General features: G+C 40.2%; 1 protein-coding gene across 1 annotated transcript in view; it reads left to right on the top strand.

The window, feature by feature from the left end:
- FOXN1 (forkhead box N1) overlaps nucleotides 1–17861 on the top strand; it is a 73619-nt gene that overhangs the window by 40780 nt on the left and 14978 nt on the right. Inside the window, exons 5-6 of the mRNA XM_069945757.1 lie at nucleotides 3138–3263; nucleotides 15830–15957. Of these exons, the coding sequence (XP_069801858.1) occupies nucleotides 3138–3263; nucleotides 15830–15957 (254 nt within the window). The remainder of the gene's footprint in view (nucleotides 1–3137; nucleotides 3264–15829; nucleotides 15958–17861) is intronic.

Below are 17861 nucleotides of genomic sequence, written 5' to 3'. Positions count from 1 at the left end.
TGAAGGCTTAAAGCTTGTTATGTAGGATACAGACCCTCGCTGCTCTAAAAACAGGGGTGTAGCCGGTGTATATAGAGCTATAACATAGATGTATAGGGATAGAGTGTGTGTATGCTACATATACACCAGTCATAACACTGCTTTTAGAGCAGAGTGGTGGTCTGTAACTTACGCAACGAGTTGTCAACACTGGGAGGGAAAGAGCGGCACATCAGGAGGCGACAAGTTTGCCTAAATGAATGTATTTGCAAAGATATATAACTTGGTGAGCCTTAGAGATTAATTTTATTAGTTGAGATGAGAATACGTCTTTAAGGCTTAGATACGATAATATAAGTACACTGGGGGAGATTTATCAAACTGGTGTAGAATTGGCTCAGTTGCCCCTAGCAACCAATTGGATTCCACTTTACATTCCTTACAGATTCTTTGGAAAATGAACGGTTGCTATGGGCAACTGAGCCAATTCTACTTTATGCCAGTAATCTCCTTCACTATATAGAACCCATCCAGATGACAGCCATTCCTCCCAAACAAAATATATGCACCTCCACCTGGGAGGGGAATAAGCTGCAGCTTCCCCTAAAACAAAAATGAGATATAAGACATTTCCTAAGGAGCAATTGTGTTGTTCTAAAGCTTTAAGGAGATTATGGGCAATTTATAAAAGCATGCATGACTGATGCAAAAGTTATACATTTGTTGTGCAAGCCACAATTTATTTTCTGTGTCTTTGCTCAAAATTGTGGGCAGTGTGCAAAACTTTTTCACTTTTTTTTGCCATTTTTTGGTTTGATCATTGATTAATTACACAATTATCCCTAATTCCTGATCCAGGGCCCTATTACACAGGACAATTATCGTTCTTAAAATGTTAAGATCATTCGGATTTGAACCATAATCATTTGGTGTAATAGCAGACGACGATTAAACGACCAACGAGAAATCAATGGTCGTTTGATAGAATTTGGACCTATTTTTATCCTTGATCGTTTGCAAATCGTTCGTATGTAATAAGACGTTGTTCGGTCGTTTGCAGTAGCGACAGAAGGACGTTCGCAAGATCATCGTTCCGTGTAATTGGGTGAGCGATTTCAGGTCATTTGAGATTGTTAATCGCGAATGGTGGGTTACCCTTAGTCATGTATAGCCTTTTTCTGAGAACTGCGCTGCTCAATGCCAAGTCTGACTTTTTAGCAGTGGCAATGAGGTCCTTAGCTAAGTGAGGTGCACTTAGTGTCACAGTGGGCAATGGCGTGAGAGAAAGTGGTCCACTAAGCTCAGATCTCTGCTAGACTAATAAAATACAGAAACATAAAAAAGAAATAACACAAGCCACCCATATCCTGAACATACTTGCTGCTGGAGGTCATGGTGAAATTGACCGTCCCTCCTTGTTTTGCTCCAGGGCTTTGTGGTTACGTGTTATTCCCCTGATCACTACATAAGTCATGTTCAGGTCAAATTACCATAGAGTGTGACCACATTTACATGTATATATCTCACAGTGAATTTCTTTGAGTCTTGATGTGTTTAATGTACTCCTAATATGTGCCTAAAATATATTACTCTGCTTTATAGATAGGGGTTATATAACATGATATTTCATTTATATGTTTTTATCATTTTTCAAGGTGGTTTTCATTAAAAATGGCTTCAAATATACTGTTAAATTCCTTATAACCATTGGCTTGGGAATTTGCTGGTAGATAGATGATGATTCTGGTCATTTTCTCAGCATTCTTTGGGGCAAGTATAAAGGGCTTTTGCACTGCTGGATATTGCATTGCCTCACTTTCTTGCATGTTTCTTTTTCTAATTCCTGTCCTGCCTGCCTGCCATTAGTCTGCATGCTGGTTGTGTTTAGTATCACACATAATGCATACAAAAAGGTTTCTCCTAAAGTACATGCAACATAACACTGTGACAATATGTACATGTACAAAAGACCTGTTGTTAAAGGATCTCTTGCCTGGAGGATTGCCAAAAAATCCTCACAAATTTAGTCATATTGTGTTACATCCTATTGGCAAACACTAAGCCATACTGCAAGTGCAAGCGATGATCTTAATGTATTTTAGGGTAACAAGTATAATTCCTTATGATTGGGCCCAGGTTATATCTAGAAAATCAATTTAAAGTGAACGTACCAGCAGGTACTGTACATCGCTTTGAAATTTTTACACACACAGTGCCGGTTTATTCCTGGTCAGGGGCCCGGCCTGAAGCACTGGAGGTGGGCCTGCTGTCCCCATTGTAACGTTTTGCCCTCCCTTCTGTAATGCGGTTTCATTAGAATCTCCTCCAGTGCTTCAGGGCGGCCGGTGACCAGGAATAGACCTGCGACATGCGCGGGAAATGGGCTGCAGTTCCCATTATTCCCATCTTATAAAGTAATGACGTATAAATTCATAGGTTGGGATCTGACATCTGGGTTCCCCGCCGTTCCTGAGAACGATAAAGCCACAGTACTAGTATAGCGCTGCGTCCCTGCACAGTGGCGCTACTGCTTACCCAACTGTGCAGGAACCTGCATCACTGGCCCTATCACTTGGCCTAGGCACCGCTGTACAGATGGGGAATTGGGATGCAATGCTACACCCGCACTGTGGGCTCTTTGTTCGAATTGTTGGATTCCCACCATTCATTTATATCCTAGCAATATGTCTTTTTTTTATTTCTTCTTCTCTTCATATCTTCTTAAGGTCTTATGCACACAGCCCTATTATTCATGTGGTAAGATCCATTCTACTGCACTCATAGAATTCTGTGGATCCACACTGTACCTTCTTATATGAATCCACAAAAAAAGATGGTGGTATAGTTCAGTGAATTTTTTATTTCCAATGTATTCTCCCCTAAAAGCATTGCTTATGGTTCCTCTGAGTAATATAGTACATGATGATTGCCAATAGCAATGTTGAGTGCATGAGGCTTGTAAGAAAACTGCATGCCCATTATTTTTGGACTGCTCTAGGACTGTCTGCATTGTGCACCACAGCATGTTCAGCTATAGTGTTGGTGCGGCCATTATGATTGTCCTCTTTGCAGTCATTTCATCATAAAATACTCGACAGTGATGACATCAACAATTTACACATGAGACTAAAGCTATAAATGTGTCATTCTCTTTGTAGCTGGGATCAGAAGTAAAGCTGAAGCCGCAATCTTTGCTGTTGAGACAGCAAGAAAAAGAGCAAAGGATGTACTGGTCCCAATCTCCAACCCCGCAGATCTATTGTGCCCCGCAGACATTTCCCCAGGTAAATCTCACATGTAAACACACCAGACTTTTAGGTGTACTTTGTGTAAGTTACTAAAGCTGAGAAATAAGGACTCACATGTACTTACTCTTGTATGAGTACTTTTTTTTATTAAGAGGGACTTTTTAGATCCCAGCAATGCCCCTGTTTTTCAGCAGTATCTGTGGGATTCAACTCTTTTTCTCTCTTAATGGTTAGAGAAATATATTCACTGTAAAATTTTGAAGTGTCAGGAGAACCTGGTTGGGTGGGGCCCTAATATAATGTATTCTTTCTCTAAGCCGGGTACATTCTAATAACTGCTTATTTATATAGGTTTTCTCCCAGCCTACCAGCATTCATCTTGTTCCAGGCTCCATGTTCTACATTGTAGGTGTCACGAAGTCAGCATTGCTAAAATCCTATTTCATAATTGTAGAAAAGAATAAGGGCCTCCTCCCTTCCTACAGTAAGGTGCCAGGTTTACTACAGTATGTTGGCATAACTTATTGTGGAAACTGTAGCAAACATGAAAGTGCCTTGGGCTGGAGCATAACATGGATGAGCTACGACATGCTCATCTCTTATATTACCAATATCAATCCACCTGCAGACTGGCAGCCTGACAAGCTGTCACTCGTGCATCCCCTAGTCTTCCAACCCTAGGGGACATTTCTTAAATATTGTGCTAGGTTACCACGTTGCAAGGTGTATGTCTTGACAGTTCATGTACTAGAAACTGCTGTGAACACAGATATGTATTATTAATTCAAAAAGAAAGATATTTTCTATGAACAGTTTTTATCACTTATGATTAGAATGATGAGTTATGAGTGAACTTACAGTAAGTTCGGCCGAACCCAAACCGGATCACCCGGCGGTTGATTGCTTTTTAGTCTGCAACCTGAAAAAGTTCAGGATGCAAGGCATAGGTCTCCCAGGGCTGTATCCATGTTTTCTAGGCAGCCATGGGGATGCATCCATCTTCTCAGGAAGCAGGATTTAAAGGCAGAGCAATCAGATCAAACATCTCTACTTAAGATCAAATCAGATTTCATAAACCTGAGTTCAGTTTATCACTACATCTATTAATATCCAGGTAAATAGGGTATGCCCTACAAAAGCTTAATAGGTTTCCGAATTGTCCTCTTCTATTCATTTAACTGCTGTCTCTAGGAGTGGAATGACCACCAATACTGCTGCTTTAAAGTGACTCTGTAGCCACAATCTGTCCCCCCCAAACCACTTGTACCTTCGGATAGCTGCTTTTAATCCAAGATCTGTCCTGGGGTCCGTTCGGCAGGGGATGCAGTTATTGTTTTAAAAACAACTTTTAATCCTGCAGCGCTGTGTCTAACGGCCGGGGCTTACATTAGTATATGCATTAGGCTGGCACCACCTCTCTGTCCTTCCTCCCCACCCTCCTCATCATTAGGAATACTCCAGGCAGATTGCTTCCTATTCCCCACCTGTGTGCATAATGAACATGGGCTGGATCGTTAAGACACCTGTGCAAAGCTCAAACAGCAGTAAATGTTCCTGGAGCATTCCTAATGCTGAGGGCGGATAGGAGGGAAGGACGGAGAGGTGGTGCCAGCCTAATGCATATACAAATGTAAGCCCCGGCCGTTAGACACAGCGCTGTAGGATTAAAAGTTGTTTTAGGACAATAACTGCATCACCTGACAAACAGACGCCAGGACAGATCTTGGATTAAAAGCAGCTATCCAAAGGTACAAGCGGTTTGGGGGGGTCAGATTGTGGGTACAGAGTCGCTTTAACAGGTTTCACAGCGGTTGTCACCCAGGTTTCCCAGGCCCTACAATGTCTATTTACAGCGTTATTCTGGAAATAACACATTGATGGCCCATCATAAGATGTTCATCAGTGGGGGCCTGACACTCAGGACCCTACTAGTCATTGGGGTTTAGCACTTGAGTGTGAATGAAACGCAACTAAGTCCTGAGTGGGCCCCGAACTCAGGTAACTCAAGTTTACAGCTGCAGAGGCGCATCCGAACAATTTCTTTAGACTGTATAAGGGATTATAGTAAAGATACATCCATTGATTCACATGTAACATCTTCCCTGATTATAGTTGACAACTTTTCCTTTCCTTTTCCATTCCTTCACACTCAAAATCATGGCCCTTCTTATTGGACGGCTGTCATTTAACAGAAAATAGCTGATATTTTATAACAATGGCCGTTATTCTACAAATAATGTCTGTCATTGAAAAATATCGACCTTATTTGACGTTAAGTTATGGCCGTCCAATAAAAACGAGTATATGCACAGCCCTGGGTTGCAAAATGTCCTCTGTATGCTCAATCCTAACATGTGCTTAGTGCACAATAAGGCTATCTTCTACTATGTCTTTTTTGGCCCTCTATAACCCTCTTTTTGGACAGTCGTCATTTTTTGGTCAAATAATGGGTTTGGCATTTGATTACTGGTGGCTGCAGCCCTAAAGCCCCTATTCCACGGGCCGACATAGAGGAGCAAACGAGCGCTGTCAGCGCTCCTTTGCTCCTCATTCTCGGCTCAGGTGAGTGCAGGGGAGGCCGCGGGCAGCTGCAGGGGGGCTGCCCGGGTGATCGCTAGATCGTCTGGGCAGCCCATAGAGGATAGTGGCAGTCTGCTGCCGCCGCTCCTGTTCCGCGGAGAGAGACGGCAGCAGATCGCTGCTATCACAGTCATTTGTTTTTTATCATGTTTGAAAGACAAACGACTGCAATGATCAGCCGACATGAACAATGTCGGCTGATCGTTGCCTTCTATTCCACGGGACGATTATTGTCTGTAATGGCCAATATCAGCCGAATACGGACAATAATCGTTCCGTGAAATGGGGCCTTAAGGCTGCCTGGAAAACGTGAATACAGCCATAGCATGCTCAAAGTTCACCCAACTCGAATACTAACCCATGGAGTTAAGATAAAAAGTGATTTTTACTGCCTAGTAAAATGTGGAGGGAGGAAAATAATTAAACAAAAAAAGGCTGCAGAATTGCAGGGGTTACTTTTTTTTTTTTACTCCACAATAAAATGCAATTCAATGCAATATATGTACCCCAAAATAAAACTTGTCCTGCAAACTACATGATCTAATGCAACCACACATAGGGAATAAAATTATATATAACTGCTAGAAAAAAACATTTTACCCATACTTAAACCAAAATTTTGTTCTGTCTCTCAGGAGATAAAAAAAAAAATAGACTTAATGCGTCAACTAGATTTTCTTAAAGAAGCATTCCGTAATTTTTTTTTATTTGACACCAATCATTGCTGGTGAGTATAAGCAGAGGGGGGAGAAATAAAAACTATTCTGGAATGTTTCTTTAAGGCTGGTTTTATGCTGACTAAACTTTTTGCAATGCGGTGGCCAGATGTTACTGTAGCTCTGAGTCAATAGAAATGCCAATACTGTGGCATTTTTCTTGGCTCTGTGGTAGTTTTTCCAAAACGCGGCATGGTGAGGGCTTGGTGTTTTTTTCAGCAAACTGTGCCATTTCTCTTCCATTCAGTTCAAATAAATTTCTTCTGTTGCTTCCAAAAATGCCAAAGGCAATAAAAAGCCGTTCACACCTAAAAGTCAAAAACTGGAGGCCGTAAAAACACAAAAAAGCTGTGTCTGGGGGGGCGCTCTAAGACATACATTTTAACACTGAATTTAAAAAAAACGTCATCTCTGGAAGGTTTTAATGTGACTGTTAAGATTGTAATTGATCCTATCTCTGTCCCATTCCTGGTTCGGATGAAAATACCGAAACAAACAATAAGTGTTAACCCAGCCTAATACATAAAAGGGATTCCATTGGCATAGTTATATAACTTTCATGGCTATCATGGAAAAGATTTTTTTTTTTTTAGCCCCACCATCAGTACTGTAGGGAAGTATATATAAAATACAATTTGCTTAAATATGTCCCAATCAAATATAAAAAATTACTTACTACATGTGTTTGGCAAGACTACATACAAGATAATAAAATGTTCTCCCTGATTTCTATTTTAAGGCTTGCATGTGCTATCAAGTCTCTGAATTGTTTCTTTCAATTGAGGATCGAAAGAGGGCATTTTCAATCCAGTAAGACATGCCTTCTGACTAATAACCTAAATGATTCATCATTACATGTTTCAGATTTGTTTGGTATGTTCCTATAAAATAGGGAAAGAGATTATAGAGATGTTTCTGACTAATGCATTTTGTACATCATTTTGCAAGGGAGACTTAGGGAATTCTCTTGTGTGTCGCTATTCACTACTCTGTATTACAGGACAGTGCCACTTAGTGTTTGAGACTGACCTTATTTATGTAACATTTATACCAAAAATATAAGATCTGTGGCCATACAGTGCTAAATAGCTTCAGAATTTATGAACTAGACAAGGGATAAGGAACCTTGGCTTTCCACCTATTGCAAAACTACAACTCCCACTTGCTTTAGCTTTGGCTGTCCTGGCTTGATGGGAGTTGTAGTTGTGCAACAGCTGGAGAGCCAAGGTTCCTTATCCCTGGTCTAGCTTCTGCTGTTTTTGCTCAGTGGGAACTGGCCCTAAGGGGGTGACAGTATCACTTTAAGGCTATATTCACATGGTGCAAAAACAACGGACAATGTTCGGCACTCAAAAACAACGGCCGTTGTTGTGAGAGTCAACAGTTATTGCGATAAAAGCTGCATTGATTTCAATGCAGAACAACGGCCGCTGTTTGCATTTACTTCAATGCAACACTTTTTTTATTACAAGAACGGACGTAGTTTTAATTGCATCCTGTCATAAAAGAATATGTTGTGTGAACATAGCCCACAGGGGTATTCTCATGTTAAAAAATTTATTTCACAGCTGATGGATAGGAGATAACAAGCTGATTGGCAGAGGTCTGATCATTGGGACCCCTTACAATCCCAAGAATTGAGGGAAACTGTTCCCTTGAGTGAAGAGAGCACAGCACATGCTAAGTCTGGGCTCCATTATTTCTTTATGAGGCTTATGAACATTGACGACCATTGTTCAGAAGCCCCATAAAGAATGAATAGAGAACTGGCGGCACTCAAGCATCATGCTCCATTCATTTGGAGGCAAACTTTTTACTGACTCTCGTGTTCAACGTGAGTCCCAGCAGCTAGGCCCCCATCTATCAGCTTTTTATCCCTTATCCATGGACGGGGAAAACTTTTTGAGCTGGCAATGCGCTTTAAGGACATGCTTGCTACTATAGAGCCAATAAATGTATATGAACGAGAAGTACCCCCAAAGTATAATGTAGTCCAGGAGAACCAATTGTAACATTTAATTTGTATACAGGAACTATTTTATTTTACTCTTTCAGCAGTCTCTATCCTCTTTTTACGTTTAGACTACAAAAATATAATATAATAAAAGAAAAAAAGCCAGGTGCACATATCTGCAGGTGGTTGTGTCATGTGTACAAAGATTAATGACCATGACAGTGTCATCTTCCTAGGTGCCGACATACAAATGATGGCTCTGCCTAAGAGCTTGTCCAATATCATTAACACTCTCTATAACATATATGGAAATGGGCAGAATAGCTGTAGTAGAAATAGCAGAAAAATCTATTATTATTAGGGGGTTGCACACAGCATAAATACTGAGAAGATGGGAAAATCCATGAAAAATTTATAACTTTATTTAAGTTATTAAATTAATATAAGATGCCATAATTTGTCATTTCTAATTACCAGCTGTCAGTTTGGGTCAGTAGACCTGCAGTCAGGCCAAGACTTGCTGTGGGGATACAGACACAAAGATGCGGATGTATTACATATGTGTAAAACCGGCCTAAAACCCTCTGAATTCTAATAACGCCACTAGCACAGAGCAATGACTCAACCTTGCTGTTAAAAACACATGGCTGAAGACAAAATCAATCCTAAAACCCTGGACAGGTCCGAGATATCTTGATCCTTCAGGACCAAACACCACCATTTTTAGTGGTGCAGCCCTTTTTTTGATCCATGGCCTGGCGCCAGTTTATTCCCGAGCATCGGACCAACATGAAACACTGGGGGATGGCCCGCTGGCCCTCAGTATGATGACCTCCCCACCCCTTTTTGACATGGCTTTATTGATTCTAATGGAGCTGTGTCACAGAAGTGAGGGGGTTTTGTCACACTGGGGGCCGTCGGGCAAGCCCCAGTGCTTTATGCTGGGCTGGTGCTTGAGAATAAACCAGCACCCTGCTCGGGAACCAGACCGCAGTTCAAAAAAAGGACGGCACCACCCACATCCCTGCGTTGGCACTGTTCTATTCATGTAAAAAAAAAAACAAAGCGATGTACGTAGTGTCAAGTGTCACTCAGTGTCCTTATAACTTTAAAAATGTAAATCAATATTAGATGTGATATAAAGAAAGTTTGCAATTTACATTCATTATTTTTTTTGTTACCATGCTTTAAAACAAAGCTATACTTACTTGTGTCCAGGCCAAGTCTCCTGAAGCTTTTTAGTCTTTTGATGGTTGAAAAAAAACAAGACTAAACTCATGTAGTCCATGGGGGAGATTTATCAAACATGGTGTAAAGTGAAACTGTCTCAGTTGCCCCTAGCAACCCATCAGAATCCACTTTTTATTCCTCACAGACTCTTTGGAAAATGAAAGGTGGAATCTGATTGGTTGCTATGGGCAACTAAGACAATTCTACTTTACCCCAGTTTGATAAATCTCCCCCTATGTGTTCATCAGATGACCTGTGAAACACAGGACTTCCTGTGTTTAGACTCTTTGAAAAAAGAAAAAAAAGCCAGAACACAGGAAGTGCTGTGTTTTCCATTATAACAAAAAAAAACTATAAATGCAAATTGCAAAAAAGCTTCATATCACATCTACTGTTGATTTAGAAAGTTATAACGACAGTGGCACTTTGAGTCAGAATTTTGGCATAGTTCCAATCAAAAAGTAATATTTATGGGTGTGTTAGACCCCATGAAAACGTCCCGACATTTTGAATGAACATAAAGGCAAAACAACATATGAACCTATGTGAACCTTGTATAATTTTTTGGGAACAAAACATGGTTCTATTCATTTGAATTGGATTGTTTTGCAAATACAGTACATTTCTGTTAGCTGTAGTCAAAGGAAAATCAGCCATCAGCACACATCATGTAAAATATTTTCCTTATTTTAGTGGCCCTTAATGTTATTGGCATCCTCTATTGTAGCCTATTTTGCTAAAGGGGATACTTTTTTAAATTGAAAAACTGACAATTTTTTTCCAGTTGTTTTTTACACAAAAAGGCTGAAAATAACAGCAAAGTAACAGCAAAACTTTTTAGAACAAAACTGTTGTGTGTGAATTCAGTCTTTAAAACATTTTTCTGATCTGTACGTAGACATGCCTGCTATTGGGTTCCAGTAATGTCACTATGAGCTGATGGAACCTTTTATGTTGTAAATGGTATAATGTAATTGACTTTGAAATGTCTTAATATTACCCAATAAACCTAGCTTTAATGTGGAATAAATGTACCTGAGTGGAAAACCTTACACAAAATCATTTCAGAGCCATTTAATTGGTCTCATATTCCCACCCTCAATAAAACTGTGGCGTATGCCTGTACTTTGAAGTCAGATTTCCTAATCGGTTATATAAAAAGATAATCTCTGGCAATAATTTGCCTTCATCTCCCACGTCCACACCTTTCTACATCCTTTCAAGATAAATTAAATGGATCAGCTCCTGGACAAAGCGGCAGCGAAACGCGTTGGAGTGTGGAGAAGTGGAGTCAGGACGCATGGCCACTGGGTCGGTACAGGGGGACAGGGTGGATGTTTTGGGAGGTACTCAGGTTTAACTGGGGTTGTCACTCCAGACTAAATATCTGAGCTGAGCAGCGAGGGATATATGCAATTTACCCACATGATATGTAGGCCTAATGGTTCTGGTGCAATATAGAGTGGATATTATCCATGTGCAATAGATGGGTTGTGCAATATAGCTTTTTCTTGTTCCCTGGCTTTGGATTGTACGAATTGTTTGTCAACTTTGCAGTATATACACTGCTCTGTATTACCTGGTATATTTATACCTTTTGACCCCCAGCACCCTTATTTTGCTTAAATCTAGTTTGTTATTTATGAATTTCTGTTTTCAATGATTTATTATCCTCTCTGTAAATAGATGTTCCTGACTCCTAATCCTTATGATTTTAAATGTCTTTAGTGTATATGTTTTTTATGGGGGGACTGGTTTTGTTGATAATAAAAATTTATGAACTTTTCTCAATTCATGGTTGTGGACAATAATAATTTTTGGGGGATTTTTTCTGTAGGGGATAAATGGATCAGCAGTTTAGACTTTTAACTCTGCTACCAGGGATTTTTGAACATTTTGCACTTTTGGTAGCCCGGACAATTTTTTACATTTTTGACATGTACAAATAAAACTAAACTTACAAAATCAAAAATCATACTACACTCCCATACACATATATTTTTGGAATGTAGACAACTGGCACTCAGCACATACGAACATACCTTAACCCCTTAACGACGCATGATGGGTATACCCGTCATGCGGCCATTAAGGGTAAACAGAGAGGGCTCCCGACGTGAGCCCTCTCTGCAGCCCGCGGTCCCCGGTTGCTATGTGCAGCCATGGACCGCAGGTATTAGCCGCCACAGCCAGCTAATTAACTATTCATCTGCAGCTGTTAAAGAGTATATGTGCCCCCTGTCCCTGGTGTCTAGTGGGGGATCTCCGCCCCGCGATGCGATCGCGGAGGGGAAAACCGTTGTAATGAGATGGCGGGGGCTCAGCGTCGGAATGATGCTGATCCCGGCTCAGCTATCTATTAAGATGGTCTGCTGCAGACCATTATAATAGAGCAATGATCTGATGGATCGGTGCTCTATTATATACACAGCATTGATCTCAACGAGAGATCAGTGCTATGTATATAGAAGTCCCCCAGGGGGCTTCTAATTACTGTTAGTAAAAATAAAATAAAGTGTTTTTATTAATAAAAAAATCCCCTCCCCTAATAAAAGTTTGAATCACCCCCCTTTTCCCATTTTATAAATAAAAATAAATAAATTAATAAACAAACATGTTTGGTATCGCCGCATGCGTAATCGCCCGATCTAATGTGTCCCATTTCTGATCTTGTACGGTAAACGGCGTAAGCAAAAAAAATCACAAAGTGCAAAATTGCGCATTTTCGGTCGCATCAAATCCAGAAGAATTGTAATAAAAAGCGATAAAAAGTCGCATATGGGCAATCAAGGTATCGATAGAAAGAACCCATAATGGCGCAAAAAATTACACCTCACACAGCCCCATAGACCAAAGGATAAAAGTGCTATAAGCCTGGGAATGGAGCGATTTTAAGGAACATATATATGTTAACAATGGTTTGAATTTTTCACAAGCAATCAAATAATATAAAAGTTATACATGTTACATATTGTTGTAATCGTAACGACTTGAGGTACATATATAACATGTCAGTTTTTCCATAGGACACAAGGTGTAAAAACGAAGCCCCCCCCCCCCCCCCCCAAAGCAAAAGAATTGTGGGTTTTTTTCAATTTCACCGCGCATATAATTTTTTTCTGGTTTCCCAGCATATTTTATGGAAAAATTCAGCCTGTCATTGCAAAGTACAATTAGTGATGCAAAAAATAAGGGCTCATGTGTGTCTGTGGGTGTAAAAATGCAAGTGCTATGGCCTTTTAAGCACAAGGAGGAAAATTAGCCCAGTCATTAAGGGGTTAAGGACAGAGCCTAAAGTGGCCTCAAGGGCCGCGCCAATTTCCATTTTTGCATTTTCTTTTTTTCCTCCTCCCCTTCTAAGAGCTATAACTCTTTTATTTTTTCATTTACAGGGCCATGTGAGGTCTTGTTCTTTTAGGAACAAGTGTACATTGTAATGCAGCCTTTCAATCTACCATAATATTAATGATAGTACCCCCAAAATATCATTTATGGGGTTAATTTGGGACAAAAAAATACAATTCCGCAAATTTTGGGGGGAGTTCCTTGTTTATTTAATGCACTTTACGGTAAATCTGACATGCTATAGGTCAGTCTGAATAAAGCGACCCACAGGGCTGTATGGGGTGTCATTTTTTTGCACCATGATCTCTAGTTTTTATTAGTTTAACATTTGTGTAGATTGGACGTATTGATCACTTTTTATTATTTTTTTATATATCAAATGTGATTAAAAAAAATCAGCAATCCTGGCATTTTTTACTGCTTTTTGTTCACGCTGTTCACAGAGCGGGAACAATATTGTTTTATTTTAATAGATCAGACAATTACGCACAATACGACATATAATATGTTTGGGGTTTTTTTTTGAACATTATATGTTTATTTATTTTATTATTTTTATGTGTTTTATTTATAAAATGGGAAACGGCGTGATCGCGGCATTTAAGGGGTTAATGCAGGGCTGTCATGCGATTGCAGTAGCCCGTCATTAATGGTGAGGGCCCGGCTGCTCATTGCAGCCAGTCCCCACCTGCTTTGAAGCAAGCTCAGCTCCTGAGCTTGCTTCATAATGCAGTACCCCGTCAGGGCGTACATATACGCCCGTTTGCACTAAGGCCCAGCCTGCGAGGATGTACATGTATGCCCATAGTTAAGGTTTTAAAGGGTTAAAGTGTACTCTTCATTAAAAAAAAAACGCTGAAAATTGATTTTTGGGGCTTAAAGTGTGACCCAGGCAGAAAATCAGGCTGGTTTCACACAGGCTTACATTTTAGCAAAAATGCCAAAAACAAATGAAAAAAAAAACAGCATTTATTTGAGCAAATATACTCACAGTGAGTTGTTAGCTTTAAGTCAATGAAATTTTATGAAATGCCACATTTACCATTTTTTTTAGTGGCACTTTTCCTCTCTGTAGCAGTTTTTCCGCAGCAGCATGCTGAGGCTTTGGCATTTTTTTCTGCAAACTGTGCCTTTTCTCTCCTATAGAGTTCAATGGAATTTCCTCTGTTCATCTCAAAAACAAACAAACAAAAAAAAAACATTCACACCTATGGTAAAAAAATTAAAAAAAACACAATTTATCTTTGGCAATTTTTGGAGGCTAGAAAAACTCCATAAAAAAGCTGTGTGTGTGAAGCTACCCTAACGCCACATAAAACGTATAAATAAAAGTTCATACAAATATACATGCATGTATCTTTTTATAAAATTACCAGAACTGAAGAGATACAAAATCTACTTTTAGATTGTGTTCACTCATTCAGAGGTTTTAAGTGCAATTATTGAAAACAAACTCAGGAATAGATCATAAATGGAGGACACTTACAAAGAATAGACTTTTAAAATGCATTACTGGCTTTCCGCGCAATAATTGTCATTTTCAATTTAAACCTGAACATGTGAACACTCCCTTAGGCTATGTTTACATGTGTTTTATTTTTGAGCAGCATTTTGAGCCAAAACTGCTAAAAAAGAGAACCAAAGCAAAAAAAAAAGCTTAAAAACTGTAAATGTAAAAATGACTGAGAATGTAAATGGCGTAAAACAGGGGTCTCAAACTCGCGGCCCTCCAGCTGTTGCAAAACTACAATTCCCATCATGCCTGGGACAGCCAAAGCAAGCTTCGGCTGTCCCAGGCATGATGGGAATTGTAGTTTTGCAACAGCTGGAGGGCTGCGAGTTTGAGACCCATGGCGTAAAATGTGGCTGTAGCAGTGAGGGTTTTTAAATTTTGTGAGTAAGCGCAGCTGCCAAGTCATGTCCAGCTTGCTGTGGAGACATTGTAAGCATCTATGAGTGTTGTGTATAGAATCTAGAAGAATAGGATTTGTGCACAATGCTTAGGAAATTTCAAGAGCAACTTGAACGTCCACCTGCATGCAAATGTTTAAATCCTCTCAGTTTGACAGGAATGTTTAATAAAAACCTCGTGAGAATACAGCGTTAAGGTTTTTTTTCTGGCCAAATACGACTGATGGCAGTACAGCAAATGGGGCGGAAGCAGTTAGCTCCATTCACTGCATAGTGGCTGGGCATGGTTACTGCAGCTAAGCCAATTGTTGTTATGGCAGGTTGCGGCCTTCTCAAGGCCTCTGCGGTTGCCGTGACAGATCTATTTACAGGCATGCTGTACCTATAGAGAGTAGCTTGAACAGACCGAAGCATTATACAAGAACTCCAATGATCTCTACAAACAAATCAAATCATTGCTTATAAGTCTTATGCTAAACAAAAAAAATATGTTTTTTAAAAATTACTCCCATAATAAATATTTAAATGACTACCTTTTGTTCTCTTTCAAGTAAAAGAAATCCGAACTCCAAACAAAATTTGAAAATCTTAAAATTTTACCTATTTGTTATCACAGCTTATGGTGTTAGAAGAGGAGAAGGGAAAAGATGAGCAAAAAATTAATTTGTTAGGTCAGGAAGGGGTTGAGCTGCCGTATGTTAGCAAATAATACATGGAATCTTGTAATACATTAAAACCAACTCTTTTTGCTGTCGTAAGTTATAGCGGAAATCTACACCAGCTGGTAGAAACCAGTATGAATTGATAAGATACTGTACAGTCTCAGAATAATACACTGCACTAACCATATCTTGTCTTTCCTTTAGTATTCCACAGGAGGAAGTTATCCTGTTACATACATTTCTACATCCCATTATCCTTATCAAAGGATTGCACCACAAGCTGGCATGGAATCTCAGCAACCCCTGTACCCCAAACCCATCTATTCCTACAGGTAGCAAATTTTATTATTAAAAAAATGTGTATAATCATACATAAGGATGAATATCTACACTTTTGTAACTAATTGTGCTAATAACTGAAATATTAAGCAATTTTGCCCCAAAAAATATTGTTTTAAAAATCCTACCATTTTAGGTCTGCAGCTCTTATGGCTTCTATGGCTACAGACTGACTAATAAATCTGGTTGTGTGTGTGTATATAGTCTATTCCTCCACTCATGTTACTCCTTTTCACCAGCCCCTTCTACTGTCTACCTCCAGATGGTAGAAGGAAGGGAGACAGAATAGGGTAACACATGACTTTAGAAACAGGCTATACACAAGATTTGTTTGTAGTCTGCAGTCAGAGAGACATACATTTGCATATGAGCTGTATATACAAAAATTAAGATATTCTATCAAGACTGTTGATTCGTTGTTTTATTGTAGAGTTTGAATTGGTTGGGTTTTTTGTTGTTGTTTTTTTTTTTTTTTAAAGCGACTCTGTACCCACCGATTCCCCCCCCCCCCCCAACTACTTATACCTGCTTGTAGCTTATCTGAAGTGCTGTCTCCTGGTATGTTTATCCCCTCTGTTTGTACTTTCTTTCGGCTGAAAAACAAAGTTTACTTGAGTATAAGCCGTGTCTAAGAGGCAGGGCCGAGAAATCCTCTTCTCAGCTTCCGTTGTGCGCAGGTGCGAACGTATCCCACGCAGACTGCTCGCATCAATGCGCCTGCGCGGGATACGTTCGCACCTGCGCACAATGGAAGCCGAGAATAGGACTCAGGAAGCGGACGTAAACAGCGTAAGAGGGGTGGGGGTGTTGGGGGTGGGTTGGCCCCACACAGGCATGTGAGGCGGTGCAGGGACACACCACAGAGGCGGCGCTGACCTGGGGAAGTCGCTGACCTGGCAACCATGGAGCAGAGGGCGGGCTGAGGGCGGAACAAAAGGCAGGGGGAGGTGAGCCCAAGACCACACAGGCGGCACTACCCCTGGGCACGAACGCTCTCGGCCCCGCCTCTTAGACACGGCATATACTCAAGTGAACTTTGTTTTTCAGCTGAAAGAAAGTACAAACAGAGGGGACAAACATACCAGGAGACAGCACTTCAGATAAGCTACAAGCAGGTATAAGTAGTTGGAGGGGGGGGGGGAATCAATGGGTACAGAGTCGCTTTAAATAAACATTAAAATTTATGTTAGTTTTTTTGGCTCAAGAAGAGTTACTTCTGTACCTTAAAGGGATAACAAGCAAAACTTGGCAATGTTCAAAACCTCTGTGGTAAATGAATGGAGTGCTGGTCGTGCTGGCTGTGAATGAGTAAATTCAGTGACAATTTTTCCATTCTCATGATCATCCCCCCCCCCCCCCCCCCCCCAACTGCTTTTTACCTCCTATCCAGTGGATAGAAAATAATCTGACTTGGGAATAAACCTTTGTCTGAGTGATTATTTCAAATTCTATGAACTCTAGAGAAACTCAGAGAAATTAACAGTAAAAATGATTTTAGGGTGTGCAAAAGTGACCCATATCTTGGAATAAACAAATATTTTTTTCAGCTAGTGAAAAGGCAGATAGAAAAAAACATTCCTTCCCCACCACTGCTTCTGCAATGGAGCCCCACTCCCCTATAAGCTGTACTTCCTGGTTTGGGGTCGGCACAAGATATCATAGGTTGACGAGTGCCAATGTCATGTGCTGACCACACAAGGACAAATTTCTTTGCTGGAAAATCCCTTTAATACAAAACTCCACCTTTGACAATGGTATACAAGATATAGTCTTAAAGTGTACGGCTGCTGCTGGGTCAGCAGCAAATTCCTCTCTTCTTCCAGAAGTTCTGGTATCCATGGCTACGAACCACGATAAGACGGAAAGCATGCAACATCCACTGTATCAAAATGGAGGT

The sequence above is a fragment of the Dendropsophus ebraccatus genome, chromosome 11 (genome assembly GCF_027789765.1).
Source record: "Dendropsophus ebraccatus isolate aDenEbr1 chromosome 11, aDenEbr1.pat, whole genome shotgun sequence".
Lineage (NCBI taxonomy): Eukaryota > Metazoa > Chordata > Amphibia > Anura > Hylidae > Dendropsophus > Dendropsophus ebraccatus.
The sequence above is the reverse complement of the archived record's forward strand: the minus strand, read 5'-3'. Positions and strand labels throughout refer to the sequence as shown.